The sequence below is a fragment of the Lynx rufus genome, unplaced genomic scaffold (genome assembly GCF_022079265.1).
Source record: "Lynx rufus isolate CCGP_SWC_20201006 ecotype Redwood Valley unplaced genomic scaffold, mLynRuf1.p SCAF_9, whole genome shotgun sequence".
In the NCBI taxonomy this organism is placed as follows: domain Eukaryota; kingdom Metazoa; phylum Chordata; class Mammalia; order Carnivora; family Felidae; genus Lynx; species Lynx rufus.
In genome coordinates, this window is record NW_025814897.1 from 18,944,062 (window position 1) to 18,962,553 (window position 18,492).

The 18,492-nt window shown below is 49.6% G+C and overlaps 1 protein-coding gene across 1 annotated transcript in view; it reads left to right on the forward strand.

Moving 5' to 3' along the window:
* Nucleotides 1–18,492, forward strand: part of SORL1 (sortilin related receptor 1) — a 172,066-nt gene that overhangs the window by 126,298 nt on the left and 27,276 nt on the right. Inside the window, exons 27-35 of the mRNA XM_047070249.1 lie at nt 2,218–2,325; nt 4,138–4,269; nt 6,070–6,201; nt 7,185–7,319; nt 8,088–8,243; nt 12,711–12,860; nt 15,384–15,515; nt 16,471–16,597; nt 16,763–16,932. Coding sequence (XP_046926205.1) covers nt 2,218–2,325; nt 4,138–4,269; nt 6,070–6,201; nt 7,185–7,319; nt 8,088–8,243; nt 12,711–12,860; nt 15,384–15,515; nt 16,471–16,597; nt 16,763–16,932 — 1,242 coding nt within the window. The remainder of the gene's footprint in view (nt 1–2,217; nt 2,326–4,137; nt 4,270–6,069; nt 6,202–7,184; nt 7,320–8,087; nt 8,244–12,710; nt 12,861–15,383; nt 15,516–16,470; nt 16,598–16,762; nt 16,933–18,492) is intronic.

The following is an 18,492-nucleotide window of genomic DNA, read 5'->3' on the forward strand; positions in this document are numbered from 1 at the left end:
AGTCACAAGCCTCAAATTGCCACCTGAACTTCTGTGGCAATAAATCCACATTTATTTGACCGGCTATAAATCCACATTCCCACGTCCCCTCCCTTGGGTTCATCGATTTGCTAGAATGGCTCACAGAATTCAGGGAAGCACATTTCCTGCTTGATTCAAAAAGGACAGAATGAACATCCTGATGGAAGGTACGTGTAGGGCAAGGTATAGGAAAGGGATGTGGAACTTCCGTGCCCTGTCCAGACCTGTCAGTTCTCCAGCCTCGCTGTGCTCAGCAACCTGGAAGCTCTCTGAGCCCCATACTTGTGGATGTTTATGGAGGCTTTACGGCATAGGCATGACTGATCATTAGCTGTCTCTAGCCCTCGGCCCTTCCTGGAGGATGGGGAGTGGGGTTCAAAGTTGCAAGCCTCTGGTCATGGCATGGTTTTTCTGGTGATCAGCCCCTATCCTAAAGCTACACAGGAGTCTACCCAGAGTTGCCCCATTAGAACAAAGGACACTCCTGTCACCTAGGAAATGATACGGGTTTAAGAGCTCTGTGCCACTAACCAGGGGCAGAGACCAATATATCTATATATTTCCTGTTATTTTACATCATATGTTCCGGATCTTCATGGGATGGTAGTCATTGCACGTCACATACTCTGTTCCTCTCATGTCACCATATTAAACAAAGATGTTTGCCTCTATCTGTATTTTTCTGTAGTTAGCATTTTCATGGCAGATGCATACTCACTTTGTATTTCTCTGACGTGGTTTACTTGGTTGCTTCCTGGTCGGGCATTAGCGTGTTTTTAATTTTACACTGTTATACGTAGTGAAATTATTCACTTCTTTGGAAACGAAGGTTTAGTTTTTCTTGAAGGTACTCGTTATGATATGTTTTCTCAGTATGGAATTGCTGGGTCAAGGGTTCTGATGTGTTTTCATGATTCTCATTAAGTGTCGCCATATTGCATTTCCGAGTGATTATGCCAGAGGCATCTCTATCAGTAACATAGTGTATGTTTCCCCAAGTCTCCCTTGATCTTACATTTTATCTCTTTAGTTGTTTTCACTAATGTAATAATGAATGGGAGTTTGTCTCGTGTAATTTTAATTCTATACTTTTATAGAAAGCTTTTATAGTTAGTGGCATTAAATATTTCCCTGACTCATGGTACTCACTCACTGTTTCTGTTTGATGTCCTTAGAATAATTTCCTAGGCATGATGGCTTTTTAGGGGATGAAAACACATTTTCTTGCCTTACACATGCCCCTCCCGGAGCCATTCTCCTAAGAGTTGGGTTTGCAGTGGCCCATGACTCACGTGCTAGAACTTACATTTAAGCCTAGTGGCCAGCAGCAGCTCTGTGTTCATGAGAAAGGGTTACCTCATACTAAGAATTCTCTGCTAAGTGTAAAACCTAAGATTCTTAACATTTCTAGGATGGACTTTGTCCAAAGGGCTTTGGCTTAGAATTCCTGAAGAATTAAGATGGTGATTTATGAGAGCTTTAAAAGACCAGGGTTTATAATCAGGATTCAGCAACTCCTTTTCTTTTTTTTTTCATTCACCGAAGCTTTTCTTGAAAACATATACTCCGTTTTTTGAGTAGGTAACAGGTTCAAGATGGAAAAAAGTATCACGAGGTGTGGGGGTAAACATTTCTCTCCCCATCTGCTGGACTCTCACCCTGTCCGTGTAGGAAACTTTGGTTGGAGACCCTTGTAGGATGTTTTTGTGTGTATGTGCACGTTTAAATATAGTGTGTATTCTTGTGCTGTTTTACACGAGTCGTATGCTATGTGTGTTGTTTCTCACCTTGGTTTTTTTTTCACACAGCCGTGTATCTAGGACACATTTTTACAGAGTACTAACTACTTCTTCAGTCCCTTTGTAACAATCTGGTGCTCCAGTTGTACGTACAACAAGGTCTTACAGAGTCCCCTGTTGAGGGATGCGTACGTGGTTCTCAGGGTATTGCAAAGAGTGTTCGGTGAATAGCCTTATACCTACCCGATTTTCCACTTGTGTGGGCAGATGGCATTTTTCCAACGGCATCGCCGGCTCAAGGCGCATGTACACTTGCAATCGGGACAGCCGCTGCCCATCTCCCACCCTCCTGAGGGGTGGTACAGACCCGTCCCCTTCTCCCCCCCTGCCACAATGGGTGTGCATGCCTGCCTGTTTCCTCTTCGTCATTTCCCTCCGTTGTCGGGTTGCATTTCAGAGAAGAAGTGTAACGGCTTCCGCTGCCCGAACGGCACCTGCATCCCCTCCAGCAAGCATTGTGACGGTCTGCGGGACTGCTCGGACGGCTCCGATGAGCAGCACTGTGGTGAGTCCCCTCCCGGCAGCGGCGGGGCGATCGTGGAAGAGGTTGTAGCTCGGCGAACCTTATCGCTTCTTCGCAGTGTGTTTGGGGATTGGCCCATTGTTTGGAACTGAACGCTTACTTCTCCTACTCCCCTGTTGCTGACTATCGCTCGGGTACCATTTTTGGCCGGGGGACCCTCTTACCCTCCGTTTCCTTTCTACTCGTAGAGGTTGTCTCGGGTCACTGGTGCTCCTGCCTGAGTATGCTTTGCCTGGGTCCATCCCTCCCAACCCTAGATTTCTGATGTAATTCTGGAGCATGGCCTGAGCGTGGGGATTTTTTTTTTTAATGTTTATTTATTTTTGAGAGAGAGAGAGAGAGAGAACGAGTAGGGAAGGGGCAGAGAGAGAGGGAGACGCAGAAGCGGGCTCCAGGCTCTGAGCTGTCAGCACAGAGCCCGACGCGGGGCTCGAAGTCACGAACCGCGAGATCGTGACCCGAGCCGAAGTGGGACGCTTAACCGACCGAGCCACCAGGGCGCCCCGTAAGCATCAGGACCTTTAAAAAGTGCCCCGGGTGTTTGTGATGGGCAGTCCAGGTTCAGAACTGATGTAATAGTGGAGGGGTGGCAGTCGGGCCTTGCGGGTGGAAAGCCAGCCCGTACGTGGCCTGTCCTATTAACTGAAGTTTTCTGTAAACACAGACACTCCTGCCGCTTCCGTGCAACTGTAGCAGAGTGGAGTGGTTGTGGTAGAGACTGTATGACTCTCAGAACCTTGAGAGCTTGCCCCCTGGTTGTGCCGCTCCCCGTTCTCCAGGAAAACAGAACCAGTAGGACGTGTGTGTCCTATACAGAGAGATTTCTTTTCAGGGATCAGCTCATGCAGTCTTGAAGGCTGGTGAGTTCCGAAATCTGCAGGGTAGGCTGGCAGGCTGGAGACCCAGGGACAGGCTGATGCTGCAGTTCAAGTCCAAAGGCCATCTCCTTGCTGTGTCCTCAATGGCATTTTGTCTGCACCTGCATCCCTGGTGTCTCTTCCTAGGAGGCCACCGCCCACACTGGGCCAGGGCCCCCCCCCACATGAATTCCTTTAACCTTAATGACCTCTTTAAAGGCAATTAAAAGGGGTTCTGTCTCCAAATACAGTTACGCCGGGGATTAGGGCTATAACATACGCATCGTCGGGGGTATAATTCCATCCATAACACTGGTCCTTTACAGAAAAAGTAGTAGAGAGTCCATATTCTTTTTTCTTTTTTTAACATTTATTTATTTTGGTAAGAGAGAGAACAAAGCCAGGGAGGGGCAGAGAGAGAGAGAGAGAGAGGAGACACAGAATCCAAAGCAGGCTTCAGACTCTGAGCTGTCAGCACAGAGCCCGACGCGGGGCTCGAACTCACCAACCGTGAGATCGTGACCTGAGCCGAAGTCGGACGTTCAAACGACTGGGCCACCCAGGCGCCCCGAGAGTCCGTGTTCTGTGTGGTGATGAAGACCTCGAGCATTGATGTCGGAGAGGCCTGGGTGTCCATTTTGGCTCCACTCTCATTAACCGTGTGCTCTTGGCCAAACGTTGAATGCCGCCGTCCCCTCTGGTCTCGTTTGGAAAACAGGACAGTAAAATCTCTCATAACATTGTCCTCAGAGCTTAATGTACTTCCGTGTCAGGTGCTCTCACCCAGGGCTTGGCACGCAGGAAGTGCGCAATAAATGATGCCTCTGGTGACCGTGTCCCGAATGCGCGCGCGTCCGGGAGCATCTGCTCAGGGCCGGGGAGGGCCCCACCAGTTCTGAATTGCTGACGCCTTCTCCCCTCCCCGGGCCCCTTCCAGAGCCCCTGTGCACGCGCTTCATGGACTTTGTGTGCAAGAACCGCCAGCAGTGCCTTTTCCACTCGATGGTGTGTGACGGGATCGTCCAGTGCCGCGACGGCTCAGACGAGGACGCGACGTTCGCAGGATGCTGTGAGTGGGCTGGGTGGGGAGGTGGCCGAGCCACTGGAGACACTCTGGGGGGAGCGGGCCACTCAGGTTTACAGGTCTTGCTCGAGCGCCCAGCCTTGCCCTTCCTGAGAAAGACTTACCTTTGTGGCCTCGGAAGTGTTGCTCTTTGGTCGTTGGTATACGTATAAGGGGAGACGCCGAAGGTCCGAGGTCTTGGCCCAAGCGGGACCTTCTCCGACAGGCCTTTCCCACGCCCCATCGCTCTGTAGCGTCCTTATCTTGCTCCTGTGGCCTTCCCGGCACTAGTCAGCCCTTGGCACGCTGTGTATTTATTTGCCTGCCTGTCTCCCCCTGCCGGAATGTGGGCTTCACGAGAACAGGGCCTTTGTTTTGTTCACTGCCGTAGCCCCATTTTCTTTTTTTTTTTTTTTTTTTTTTTCAACTTTTTATTTATTTTTGGGACAGAGAGAGACAGAGCATGAACGGGGGAGGGGCAGAGAGAGAGGGAGACACAGAATCAGAAACAGGCTCCAGGCTCTGAGCCATCAGCCCAGAGCCTGACGCGGGGCTCGAACTCACGGACCGCGAGATCATGACCTGGCTGAAGTCGGACGCTTAACCGACTGCGCCACCCAGGCGCCCCCGTAGCCCCATTTTCTTAAGTGTATTTCTTTTGGGAGAGACAGAGGCAGTGCGAGGGGGGGAGGGGTGGGGGCGGGCAGAGAGAGAGAATCCCAAGCTCGACTCGGGGCTTGAACCCACAAACCGTGAGATCATGACCTGAGCCGAAACCAAGGGTCAGGCGCTCAACTGACTGAGCCACCCAAGGTGCCCCTGTAGCCCCCGTCTTAAAACAGGGCCCTACCCGTGGTAGGTACTCCTTCTAGTCAGCTCTGGTCACCTTCACAGAAGCCCACAGACTGGGTGGCTCAAAACCACAGAAAAGTGTTTTCTGACCGTCCAGAGACCACAAGTTTGAGGTCAAGATGTCAGGAGGATTGGTTCTTCTGAGGCTCTCTTCCATGGCTTGCTGATGGCTGCCTTCTCCCTCACGTGGTCTCCTCACCGTGCCTACCCGTGTCTTGCTTTCCTTTTCTTATAAGGACACCAGTCTTAGTAGATTAGGGTCCACCCTAATGACGTCACTGTAACTTCATCACTTCTTTTTTTTTTTTTAAATAATTTATTTTTGAGAGAGAGAAAGAGAGCAAGCACGAGTGGGAAGAGGGACAGAGAGAGAGAGAGAGTGAGAATCCCAAGCAGATTCTACACTGTCAGTGCAGAGCCTGACGTGGGGCTCGAACTCACCAACCATGAGATCATAACCTGACCTGAGCTGAAATCAAGAGTCGAACGCTTAACTGACTGAGCTACCCAGATGTTCCTAATGTGACTTACTTATTTGAGAGAGAGGGAGAGAGAGAAAACAGAGTGGGAGTGGGGGGAGGTACAGAGAGAGGGGGAGACACAGAATCTGAAACAGGCTCCAGGCTCTGAACTGTCAGCACAGAGCCCGACGCGGGGCTCGAACTCACGAACCGCAAGATCATGACCTGAGCCGAAGTCGGACGCCCCACCGACTGAGCCACCCAGGCGCCCCTCACTTCGTCACCTCTTCAAAGACCCCGTTTCCGAGTACAGTCACCGTCTGAGCAGGCGGGGTGGGGGGCGAGGCCATCGGTTGGCTTTTGCTGTCAAGGCGCCCGGTGGCTGGTCTGTCTCTTGGAGGAGGACGTTTGCCCTTCCCTCTTGTTTCCAAGTGGGGGCACTCCTTCGAACTCGTCGGTGTGGCAGTAACCTGGAACCTTCTTCCCTACCTAGCCCAAGACCCTGAGTTCCACAAGGTGTGCGATGAGTTCAGTTTCCAGTGCCAAAACGGAGTGTGCGTCAGCTTGATTTGGAAATGCGACGGCATGGACGATTGCGGCGACTACTCTGACGAAGCCAACTGCGGTAAGATCTCGGGCCTCCAGCCTCCTGTCCCTAGCCTCCGGGTCACGGCGACTCCTGTGGTCAAGGAGGGCCACGCTCGGCACGCTCCCACGCAGGCTCTGCCTTCTCCGTCCTCAGCACTCGTTCCTGCCAGCTGGCGAGCGAGTCTCCACGTAAGGAATCGAGTCTTGAGGGGGCAGCCTGCCCCCCAGGAAGTGTCGGGGGCCGGGTCGCGGTCGGGGCGGGGGGAGAATGTTTATGCCCATTCCTTCTCTTTCCCCAGCTGGGAAGTTCACATTATGTCTAAGGAATATGGTAGAGGAATTATGGTAAATATTTCAGAGCGCGCTTCTCTCTCCCCAGGAAAAGTTACAGATTTCACAGTTTTGGGTTTTTTTTTTTTTTCCTTAAATTTAAATTCCAGGTAGTTAACATACAGGGTAGTCTTGGCTTCAGGAGTAGAACCCAGTGATTCATCTCTTACACGTGACACCCAGTGCTCATCCCAACAAGTGTCTTCCTTAATGCCCCCGACCCATTTAGCCCATCTGCCCACCCACAATCCCTGCAGCGACCCTCGGTTTTGTTCTCTGCGTTTAAGAGTCTCTTATGGTTTGCCTCCCTCTCTGTCTTTATCTTATTTTTCCTTCCCTTCCCCTACGTTCATCTGTCGTGTGTCTTAAGTTCCACGTATAAGTGAACAGATTCTGCAACTTAATAGAGTCTTTGTCCTTGTTGGGGCATCGTCACTAGTTAGGTCATCCCTTTGGTAAAGTGTCAAAAAGTCGGGCGTTATTTGTAAGATACAGAAGCCTACTTCAGAGAAGCACGAGTTGGGATCCGGGAAGACGGGCTTCTGTTTGCCGATATGTATCTTTTTGGCTGCCCGCCCGCCGTATCTGGTAGGGTTGTGCAGGCTGCCCTGGGACCTGGGTATCTGTTTGGCCTTTATGTCCACACCTGGTGCCGGGCTAGTGACTGACTGTGTGGTTCCTCTCCCCCAGAAAACCCCACAGAAGCCCCAAACTGCTCCCGCTACTTCGAGTTCCAGTGTGAGAATGGCCACTGCATCCCCAACAGGTGGAAGTGTGACAGGGAGAACGACTGTGAGGACTGGTCTGATGAGAAGGACTGTGGAGGTAAGGGTCCTGAGGCAGCCCCGTGCCCAGGAGTCACCAGCACACTGCCTTCCACCTTTCTGCACAGAATGTCCTTCTGTCTCCTCACTGTCAGGCCGGTTCAGTGATCCGGGGTGGGGGTTGGGTAATAACTCTGAGTTCTTTTCTGTCCTCTCCCACTTTGAAAACCAGTGTGGCTGGTTTCTCCGGTTTCTAGGTATTTTGCAGGCCCCGGAAAGCGCTCTGCAGCCTGGCTGCTGCAGGTGTGGTCTTCGGACCAGCCCAGCGGCCTCCGCATCTGCTTGGGGCTTGTTAGAGATGCAGTGTCTGACCCCACCCCAGGCTGCCTTTGAGTCAGAATCTGCATTTTAACAAGGCCTGCGGGTGACGAGTGTGCCTCACTACATCTGAGAAGCACTGGTGTGGAACGCAAGCAAGCTCGTTACCTTCCCTCCTGGCGTTCTCACGTCCGAACTGGGTCTCAGGGGGGTGCTGTAGTTGACTTTTCACCAGAACAGCGTTCAGCCTCCGTGGGATGAGCTCTCTCACCCTCCCTGTGCGTTCCGAGTCACCTGCCCTCTGTCAGCCTGCAAAGGCACTGAGCCCCTATTGAGTAAGAGCAAACTCTTTCGAATATTAGCTCAAAGCAAGCACAATAGGATAGGTGCATCTGCCTCAACAAAGGGAAAAGATCGCCGTCCGTTCTGATGCCCCAGTATAAATGTGCGGTTGGAGGTCACGGCTTCCTGTAACACTCTGGGTTTTCTCGCTTGCTTGTGTTTTGCTCAGATTCACACGTTCTTCCCTCCCCGACGCCCGGGCCCTCCACGTGTCTGCCCAATTACTACCGCTGCAGCAGTGGGGCGTGCGTGATGGACAGCTGGGTATGTGATGGGTACCGAGATTGTGCAGATGGCTCAGACGAGGAAGCCTGCCCCTCGCCTGGTGAGTGCCGGCCCTGCCCTCTCCTGGGGCACCTGATTCTGTGGAGCAGGGCCTCAGGGGTGTCGCCGGGCTCGGTTTCCCCTGCCTCCTGGGACCCTGTGCTCGGTGGCCAGGCTGCTGCTCACCTCCAGAGTGGAACTTGTGACTGGAGTGTCTCATCTCCTATAACTGCCTTTTGATCTTCCTGCACGAAGAGGCCAGCCGCCTTGCTTCCCACCCTGGCTGTGGTTGGGCCACCTTTGCTTCCTTCTACACAGGAAATTAGAATGGGAATTATAGGGAAAATATTTGTGTGGGTTAACAACACTCTCCGGGGGAGAGTCCGACTTTCCTGCCCACTAGCTGGAGGCCCTCCTACTAAAGGAGGGTAAGCACTGCCATCTAGTGGCCCAACGCAGAGAGGCCTCTGAAGGTGTGGGCAGTAAACCATGTTGCTGGAGGCGGGGGTGAACCCTGAGACCCCCTGTCTAGTGCATGCCCTTAACTGCAGGCAGGACAGAGGTAAGGGTGCTGTGTTCTTTCCTCAACCGGATTCTGTTGCAAATTCAGTTTATAATGAGAAAATAGACAGTTGTCCGCCATGCTTTGCAAATCCTTTTCCTAGCAAACTTCTAGGTCAACACTGATTTTCCTCCTTTAAGACTCATCCGTCCCATTGCTTCACTGTTTAACATCATCAGTGGTTTCCTCTTGTCCCGAAGATAGATCCCAACCCTTGAGTCTTATTTTCTTTTTGTATTATTTTATTTTTTTTTTTATTTTTCAATATATGAAATTTATTGTCCTTGAGTCTTATTTTCAAGGCCCTTCCTTGCCTGCCATTGCTTCACACCTCTGCCAAGCTGGGTTCCTCCTTCTCATCATCTCTGGAAAGACCTGCTTCTTCTCTGCTGATATTGTTTCAGCAGGGTTTCTGCCTCACCAGAGACCTCTGTCCTCCTTGACCTTGTCCTCCTCCTACTCCCCCCCACCCCCCCATGAAACCCACCATCCATCACGGCAAAGGGAGGCATGGATTTTGCAGCTAAAAGAGACCTTGATACACCCTCCGTATTTATCAAAGAAAGTATGGAACAAAGACCACCTGTAAGGGAATCACTTGGGGTGTTTTTTTTTTAAATATATTTTTCAATTTTTTTAAATGTTTATTGAATTTTAAGAGATATATAGAGAGAGAGCATGGGCAGGGGAGAGAGAGAGAGAGGGAGACACAGAACCCAAAGCAGGTTCCAGGCTCTGAGCTGTCAGCGCAGAGCCCATCGCGGGGCTCGAACTCACGAGGTGTGAGAGCATGACCTGAGCTGAAGTCAGACGCCCAACCTACTGAGCCACCCAGGCGCCCCGCACTTGGGGTGTTTGTAAAAAATACAGAATTAGGATTTCTGTGTGGAGCTCAGGAGCTCCCTGTGTGACCTGTAGGTTCACTAAAGTTTGAGATTCTTGGAACAAGTACACCATCATTTTCCGTCACAAGCCCACCACCATGGGGCTTTCACCGAGTCCTGTAATTGATATAGTTGATACTGATCTCTTTTCCAGTCTCGCGTTTACCCATTGTCCTTTTGATCCCTCACTGTGATCTGTCATGTGCTGCTTCCTGGTCATTTCACGTGTGGGAATCTTTCCTCCCCAAGCGATTCTGTGGACCTTGTATTTTTGGGGATCATGCTGCATACCGCTTGGAATCCCCACTTTGCCTATTACAGTAATAGGCAAATAGTTAGTGTCCCAAAAACGTTTCTCAAAACAAATTGTAAAAAAAAAAAAAAAAAAAAAAGATATTTTTTAAATCTCTGTCCTTGGCCCCCAAGACCCAACTATCTGGTTAGTGAGTGTCTCGATTCTCCTTCTCTCACAATTGTCTTTTGGTTATCGGAACTCTGAGCAGGGTATTAACAGACTCTAGCTTAATCCCGTGAGCAGATTCCTATTTGGATTTTCCATTCAACGTCTGTGATTTCTTTTGCATGTACGTCATCGGGGCAAATTTAATTCAGGTTGTCTCCAGCTCTCAGATCTGGTTTCTTTATTGCGGGTCTCCTAACCGGTCTCGGGGTCTTGTGTGTCTCCCGCTTTCGGTTTACCTTCCGAGAGGCCGTATATTGATGCATGATCTTGTCCTCCCCAGTTTGGAACTTTCTAGTGGCCCCCTCACTGTCCAGGCAGTAGTGCTGTGATGTGCCTTGGCCTGGCTTTCTAGCCTCATATTTAACTGCTTTTCCTCATGCACCCTGTTTTTGCAGAGTGGTTCTGGGGGTAGGAGAGGCCCCTTTGAAAACCCAGTTAAAACCATGGAATGAGCCCAATATCCCAGAGTTAGTACCTGGTTTTTGTTGTGTTTGTTAGCTCAGGTTATCGTGTGATGTTTGCTAACGCTGTCTCTCTCTTCATGACCTCTGAGGGTAACTCTCCCCAAGGTCACCGTATCAGTGATTTCTCAGCCCCAGAGTTTCTCTGGGCGATTTTCCTTCTAATGGCCTAGATCTCCCTCTCTGGGCCCAGGGGTCTCCAGGCCCCCTGCGTGCCCCTCCCCTGGGCCTTCACTGCCCTCCTTGGGATTCTCTTTGCCTTTCTCCTGGTTTAGATTCGCTGCTTCCTGGGTCTCGTGTTTTGCTTTTCTTGGTTTACTCCCTTGTGTTGTTGGAGTACACCCTCTGGTAGTTTTGCCAGATGCATGTGGTGGCACAGTGGCCGAGGACACAGAGAGGATAGCCTTCAACGTGTATGTCCCCTGAGTTTGCTGCTTGGATTTGTTGTGCCTGTTGCTGTCGATGCCTGGGCCACAGGTGCCTTGTGGGACATGTTTTCTCCATCCTAAGGACTTGTTTTACTTCTCTCATGTTGGAGCTTCTATTTTCTGTATCCTAGATTTCTCCCCTCCCCTCCCTTTCCCGTTCAATCCCACTTTTTGGTAGAGCACATTTTCCAGAACGTTCTCAAGAAAGGGAACGTGGGAGGTATCATTGAGGTCTTGCTTATCTAACAGTGTTTTTCTTCTGTCTTCAGATGTGGTTGATGATTGTTGGTCCGGGTTTGGAATTTTATGTTGTCGGTAATTCTCCTTAAGAATTTGGCTCCCCTGCCGTTGAACCGCTCTTGGGAAATTCAGAGTCATTTTGATTTTGATCTTTTACATGTTGCATGTTTGTTTGTTTGTTTTTTAACTCTCTGGAAGCTTGTAAGGTATTCCCTTTGGCTCCAGTGTTTTGAAATCTCACAACGATGTGCTTTGATGCAGCTTCCTTTCTATCCAGAGTGGTGGATGGACGCTGATAGGCTCCTTTATTCTTCAAATTTATGTATTTGAGTTTGGAGAGTTTTCCTTGAAATATTCCATTAATGGTATTTTCTTTTCTGTTTTCTCTTCCGGGAACTCGTGTCATTCATGCATTAGATCTACTGACGTGGTCCTCTTTTCTATTTTTTTAAATTTCTTTATCTCTCTCTCCCTCTTTTTCTGTTTTCTGGAAGACTCACCCTATCTTTCAGCTCTACTACTGAGTTTTCCATGTCAGTTACCAGGGTTTTTAATTTTAAGAGATTTAAAATTTCTAGTACTGTTCCTTTTTCGTGGCATCTTTTTTCATGCTGAAATCTATATTTTTTCATTCTGAGCGTATTAAGGATATTTATTTTTTGAAGTTTTCTTCTTACAAAATCTCAGTTTCCTCCAGATTTTCTTTATTAGGAGGGAAGAGGGTCCGCACTGGTTTCTGTCTTTCATGTCAAAGGTTTTGCCCACATAATCCTGGGGTGTTTGCTTGTGTTTAAGGCTGGGGACGAAAACACTGCCAAGAGACTCCCCACAGCTTTGAGTTTCATGCTTGGGCTGTTTGTTGGGGAACTCCTGATCCCCACCAAGAGTTGGGGTTACTTGAGGGTTTGTCCCCGAGGCTGGTCAGTTGCCCTAGAGAAGAGTTTTTACAGTAATCTACTGCCTAGAGAATAAAGGTGTCACTGCCACGGTTTATGAGGAAGGGGACCAGGGTCCTCGCCTTCAGCAATCTGTGAGTTTAACCCCTTTCTTCAGTACAGCATTCTTGCTCTTAGCTAGGCCTAACCAGCCCTTTTTACCCTGCACATTACAATCCTCCAGTCTTCTGTGGGAGTGACGTATGGGGTGATTGTCTCATGGGGTTAGTAGGAGCAGGGGACTTGGGAATCTTTAGTCTGTTCCCTTGTTGTCTTTCTCCCTCTTCTCTCCCAGTTCAGGTATGCCTCATCTGGTCTCTTGGGTCACTTACCACTCTTTGTCTACATCCAGCTTCCAAAGTTAGATGCCCACGTCTGGTCGATCTGCCTTCCATATCCAGAGCTCACCTTTGTCTCCAGGCCCCCATCGTAATTCCCAAAGCACTGTCATTTCCTAAATTTCCCAACATGTCGAGTTGGTTGCTCTTGCCGACCGGGTCCCTCAGTACTGAAAAGTGAATTAAAAAAAAAAAAAAAACCAACCTCTTCTTTCAGCAAATGTCACTGCTGCCTCTACTCCCACTCAGCGTGGGCGCTGTGACCGATTTGAATTCGAGTGCCGCCAGCCAAAGAAGTGTATCCCCAACTGGAAACGCTGTGATGGCCACCAGGATTGCCAGGACGGCCAGGACGAGGCCAACTGCCGTGAGTAGTCTCAGAGGGAGACACTAAATAGGGAATAGTGTAAAATGCAGGTAGGCCTTTGGGACATGAAAAGAACAGGGCAGATTAATCCCACACTCCCCCAAATGATAGCAGGAACGTTTCGGCCCAAATGAAACAACCACACGGTAAGATGAACATTGAAAATAATTAACAGAGAAGTGCAATAGGACCTTCCTCCTGGGTGAGATTAACTCATTGATTGGTATTCTTTTTTTTTTTCTTTTTAAGTTTATTTATTTATTTTGAGAGAAAGAGAGGGCTGACGCAAGTCGGGGAGGGGGGTGGAAGGGTAGAGAGAAAGGGAGAGAGAGAATTTCGAGCAGGCTCTGCGCTGGCAGCACAGAGCCCAACACAGGGCTCAATCCCATGAATGGTGAGCTCATGACCTGAGCCAAAATCAAGAGTTGGACACTCAACCAACTGAGCCACCCAGGCATCCCCTCGTTGGTATTCTTTAAATAAGTTTATTTAACCTGTTCCAAATTGGCCTTATTCATAGGATGTTGCCTAGTTAAGAGCCTTAAAATAAAAATGTGCTTCGTCTCCAATTCTCCTCAATCCATTAATCCGAGAACCCTATCAAAAAAGGAAAGGAGGAGTGCCTGGGTGGCTCAGTCAGTTAAGCATCTGAGATGGTTGGTTTCAGCTCAGGTCATGATCTCATGGTTCGTGGGTTGGAGCCCTGCATCAAGACTCTGGGCTGGTGGTACAGGACCTGCTTGAGATTCTCTCTTGCCCTCTGTCTCTGCCCCTCCTCTGCTCATGTTCTCTCTCTCTCTCAAAATAAATAAGCTTAAAAAAAAAAACAAAAAAGGAAATGAGATTAGTATGGCATGATTCTTCTCAGAAAAGCTGGCCCCTGAAGGCCACTGCATTCTGTTCTAAGTGCCTGTTAATCATTTGTTGAGTTATCAGTTTAGGAATCTTCACAGATTAATAGCAACTAGATTCTCAGTTTCTAAAACCTACATTTTGCCACTTTAAAAATGTTGAGACATGTTTAATAAGCTGTTGTTTGATTATATTTTTCCATGTGGGATAATTCTGTGTTGGGGATCTTGGCAGTCTCTTAATGCCTTTCACAGGGTTTCTCCCTGACCGTTCTATATGAAATGACCCCTGCCCAGCATTCTGTTATTATTCTTCTCTTTATGTTTCTTTGCAGTTGTTAATCACTGTCTGAAATACCAGAGTTGTTTGCTGTTTCTCTTAATAGAAAGTAAGCTCTATGAGGTTAGGTCCTTTGTTTTACACATCACCATAGTCTTAGCATCTTGAATGGTGCCTGATTCATGGTAGCCCTCTGTGAATATTCACTGGATGGGTAGATGGTTGGGTAGAGGGATAAATGGAGGGGTAGATGGGTGGATGGGTGGTTGTGTAGATGGATAGATGGGTGTCTAGATGGGCGGGTGGGTGGATGGATGGATGTTGAGTAGATGGATGGTGGGTGGGTAGGTGGATGGAGAGATGGAAGGATGAATTCCATCTTGAGTTTCTTACCCTAGTGGGTCTCAGACATTTTCTAAATGCTCTAATGCAGTTTTATTTGTAACCAAGCCCCCCTTGCAACTTCCCCAAAGCAAACCAGTTTCTACTCAGCATATAACAGAGCTCTATAATACAGTGGTTTTCCAGGAGAAGGGGGATTATAGTTGGTAAAAACCTCACATTTCCTTTCTTTCATTGCGAATTACTCTAGTAGAGAGCTCTTTTGAAAGCGTAGCTAATTGCAGTCTATACTTCCACACTAGAGACATGCCATCTTTAATTCACCAGTTGAGGATGGTTGTTACGACATTCTACCCCGCCTCAACCCCTGGATCTCTTCATCTCTAGCAACATCTCTGTCGATCCCTTATCCGTTTCCGTTGCCATCCTGGTTCTCTCGTGAGAACCTTATCCGTTCTTTCTACCTGTGTCTCAAGGTGTGGTTGTCAGAGGTCGATGCGGTGTTTCAGGTAGAAAATGGGATTACTTGTCCTTGTTCTGGAACAGAAGTATTCAACCCTGGCCAATTCTGGTGAATCGCTGTGGAGCTTGTAAATGACTGCATGCACTCTAGATCACTTGACTTCAAAGCTTTTGCTCTTCCTGAAGGCAGGGTCCAGCGGTTACCGTCAAAGAGGCATCATGGTGCCATTGTGGGGGGTTACCACTCCTCATCCCGGAGGCGTATTTTTTTATTAATTTTTTTGAATGTTCATTTATTTTTGAGAGAAAGAGAAAAAGAGGGAGGGAGCGAGCAGGGGAGGGATGGAGAGACAGAATCCGAAGCAGCCTCCCGGCTCGTAGCTTTCAGCACAGAGCCCGACGCGGGGCTCAAACCCACACACTGTGAGATCATGACCTGAGCCGAAGTCGGATGCTTAACCGACTGAGCCACCCAGGTGCCCCCAGAGGCGTATTTTGAATCAGAAGCTGATTAGTTCGGAGAATGCAGATCCCTTTTCCTAAACACGACAAACCGTTACCACAACGTAGCCCTCCCCTGTGTTGCAGCCACACACAGCACCTTGACCTGTATGAGCATGGAGTTCAAGTGTGAGGACGGCGAGGCCTGCATCGTGCTCTCCGAGCGCTGTGACGGCTTCCTGGACTGCTCAGACGAGAGTGACGAGAGGGCCTGCAGTGGTGAGTGCCACCCCTCGGGCCCTGGGCTCAGCCTCAGCTCTCCCCTCCCCCACTCCAGCGGGAACCCTTGGGAGCCTCCTCAGTCTGAAGAGGAAACCGCTTTTTGCCCAATTTTGGAGCACCCGGTGAAGTGAGGCTTGTCCTGCCTCTGTGGTAGTTTGAACTCATCCCTGTGAGGGAAACACTGGTCTCGGATTTGTTTTCTGTGGACGCCCCACCTCGTGTGGGTGCACCATGCTCCCAGAGCCTCAGGCTTTGCGGTGGGGTGAGCTCAGTCCTTCTGTGTAGAACGTGTCTAGAAATCGTCCTAGTCCTTTTGGGCTGCCGTAACAGAACACCACAGACCGAATGGCTTATAAGCAACAGAAACTTCCTCCTCATAGCTCTGGAGGCGGGAAGCCCAAGATCAGAGCACCCGCAGATTCCGTGTCTGGTGAGGGCTCATTTCCCGGATCATAGATGGCCGCCTTCTGTGTGCCCTCTCACAGGGAAAGGGGTGAGGGAGCTCTCTGGGGTTGCTTTTATGAGGATACTAATCTCATTCACGAGGACTCCATCCTTATGGCCTGAACACCTCCCAAAAGCCCCATTTCTTAATACCATTATGTTGGGGATTGAATTTCAGCATATGAATTTGGGGGGGGGGACACAAACATTCAGTCTACGGATGTGCTATGACATTGTCCCTGGACCTGCAGTATTTTCTGTTGAGAAACAGCTTACCCCAGGGCAGACAAGGAGGCGAAATATAATGAAAATTTCGTGATCGGATATTTAGGAGACCCCGAGAGAGGTTGTGTAGGAAGGTTTGAACTCTTTTTCTGGAATGTCTTAAGATGATGACAGTGGCTTGGCAATGTGGATCATGATAGGTCTGCCTAAAAATCAGAGGACCTCTTGGGTCCTTTGGAATCCAAGGATACCACTTTCCATCCCTTTTTCTCCATCTCTCTAGATGAACTAACTGTATACAAAGTACAGAATCTCCAGTGGACAGCTGACTTCTCTGGGAATGTAACTTTGACCTGGATACGGCCCAAGAAAATGCCCTCTGCTTCTTGTGTCTACAACGTCTACTACAGGTGGGTCCCGTCTTTGCCTCGGGAGAAGAAAACCGTGTCCTTACCACCACTGGATGTTCTGTAAACCCTAGTGGCGAGCATGGCGTGGCTCCCCGCTCGCTGAGGCAGGCATCCCAGCACCCCCATGCTGCTTTGATGTGACGGTATCTTTATTCTTTTGGCCAGGGTGGTTGGAGAGGGCATATGGAAGACTGTGGAGACCCACAGCAATAAAACAAGCATGATATTGAAAGTCTTGAAGCCAGATACCACGTATCAGGTTAAAGTCCAAGTGCAGTGCCTGAGCAAGGTGCACAACACCAACGACTTTGTGACTCTGAGGACGCCGGAAGGATGTGAGTGTCACAGTTAATTTTTATGGAGCGCACAAGCCCTTAGGTGGGGTTTTCAGAGTTTCTCAAGGACGCTTGGCAACGTGGGAACATAATTACACGTGCCTCACACATGCAGAAGATTTGTGGCGAAAGTTTATGGTCCCACCCAAGTGGTTGACCATGTATGTATTCTCCTTATCACGTCACGTAATGTTTTTCTACCCTAAGAAGTTAATTTCGGATTGTGCCCACTGTTGCCTCCTTTGCATTTCTTATCTTGTTCCCGTCCTTACCTTCCGTCTCCAGGTATTTCCCGGTACTCGGGATTGTGAGATCATTGTGAAACCATGAGGCACGCCAAGGCTATTGAGGCTAAGTGGTAAAGAAATTTGCCGAAACTCACGTGTCCTAGAGGGTTCCCTACTTCTTCCCCTCGCACGGTGGCTGACACTGGGTGACTGTGCGTGTATTCCAGTGATCCTCTTTCCCAAGGTTTTGTGAACGTCTCATTTGCCAGTGCCCGTGCTGACATTTAGATTACGGTTGGAGACATCACTGTGAACTCAACGCTGGTCTTCATGTCCGTGCAGATGCTGACATGTGAAATAGATTCAGATAGGCGTATCTAGGCGGGTTGGTATACACGCGTATATTTGCACCCTTTGTCAGCTGAGAAGGCCCAGACGGAGAGAGGACTCCACAGTAGCAGTGAGCGCACCTGTCAGTAAGACCTGGGCTTCTGTGCCATTCTTCAAAAAAGGAAGACCTTCAAGGAGGGCTCCTTGAAGAATCCGTTGATTCCAGCGCTAGGGCGGGGCAGCTAGGGGATTTGCCTACAGAAAGCAAGGAAGTGCGTGTGTGGGTTACGACTTTGTTAAATTAACGTTTGTTCAGTAGAGCCCCTGGGGTGCCGGACGGTCCACGGAAGACCACAAAGGAAAATCGAAACAGAGAGGTTTATCATTCGCAGGTTCCCCAGGAAGAGCCACAGCATACCCGAGGGGCCACATGGGCAGGGGAAGGCAGGGTGCAGGCAGAGAGAGTGGCGGGTCCTGGGCACATGCCCTTTTTAGGGCTCCCGGGTGCAGTACATTGGGGTTCCTGTGCTGAGGCCGCATTGGTCCATTCAAGCCAAAAACAGGGGGTAAAGCTCTGTGGAGCACACCAGGGGAAGGTCCGGGGAGGCAAGGGAGACCGTTGATCACACGTTGATCAGTCGTGTCAGGAGCTCAGATTTGCTTGTGGCTCTGCGGGCTGCTTTCTGGGGCACACGCTTGCGTGAGGGGCTGGTGTCAGGGGAAGACGTCTGCAGGCTGCTTGGCCAAACCAAACGGAGGCTCAGGCCGCAGTATGGTACTGCTGAGGAGGACCTTGGCTAAGTTCTTGGCGCCCCGGAGCGATCTTTGAAATACCCCATTCGTTGATTTTCTTTCCACAGATAATTAGCTGAGCACCTAGTATGGCTCAGGTGTTAGGTTAGATACGGGAGCTTCGGGTGAATGAGACACAGTCCTGCCCTTGGAGGGCTTGCCAGCCACCGATTGTTGATGAATGCTCACCGCATCGGTTTGCTGGGGCTGC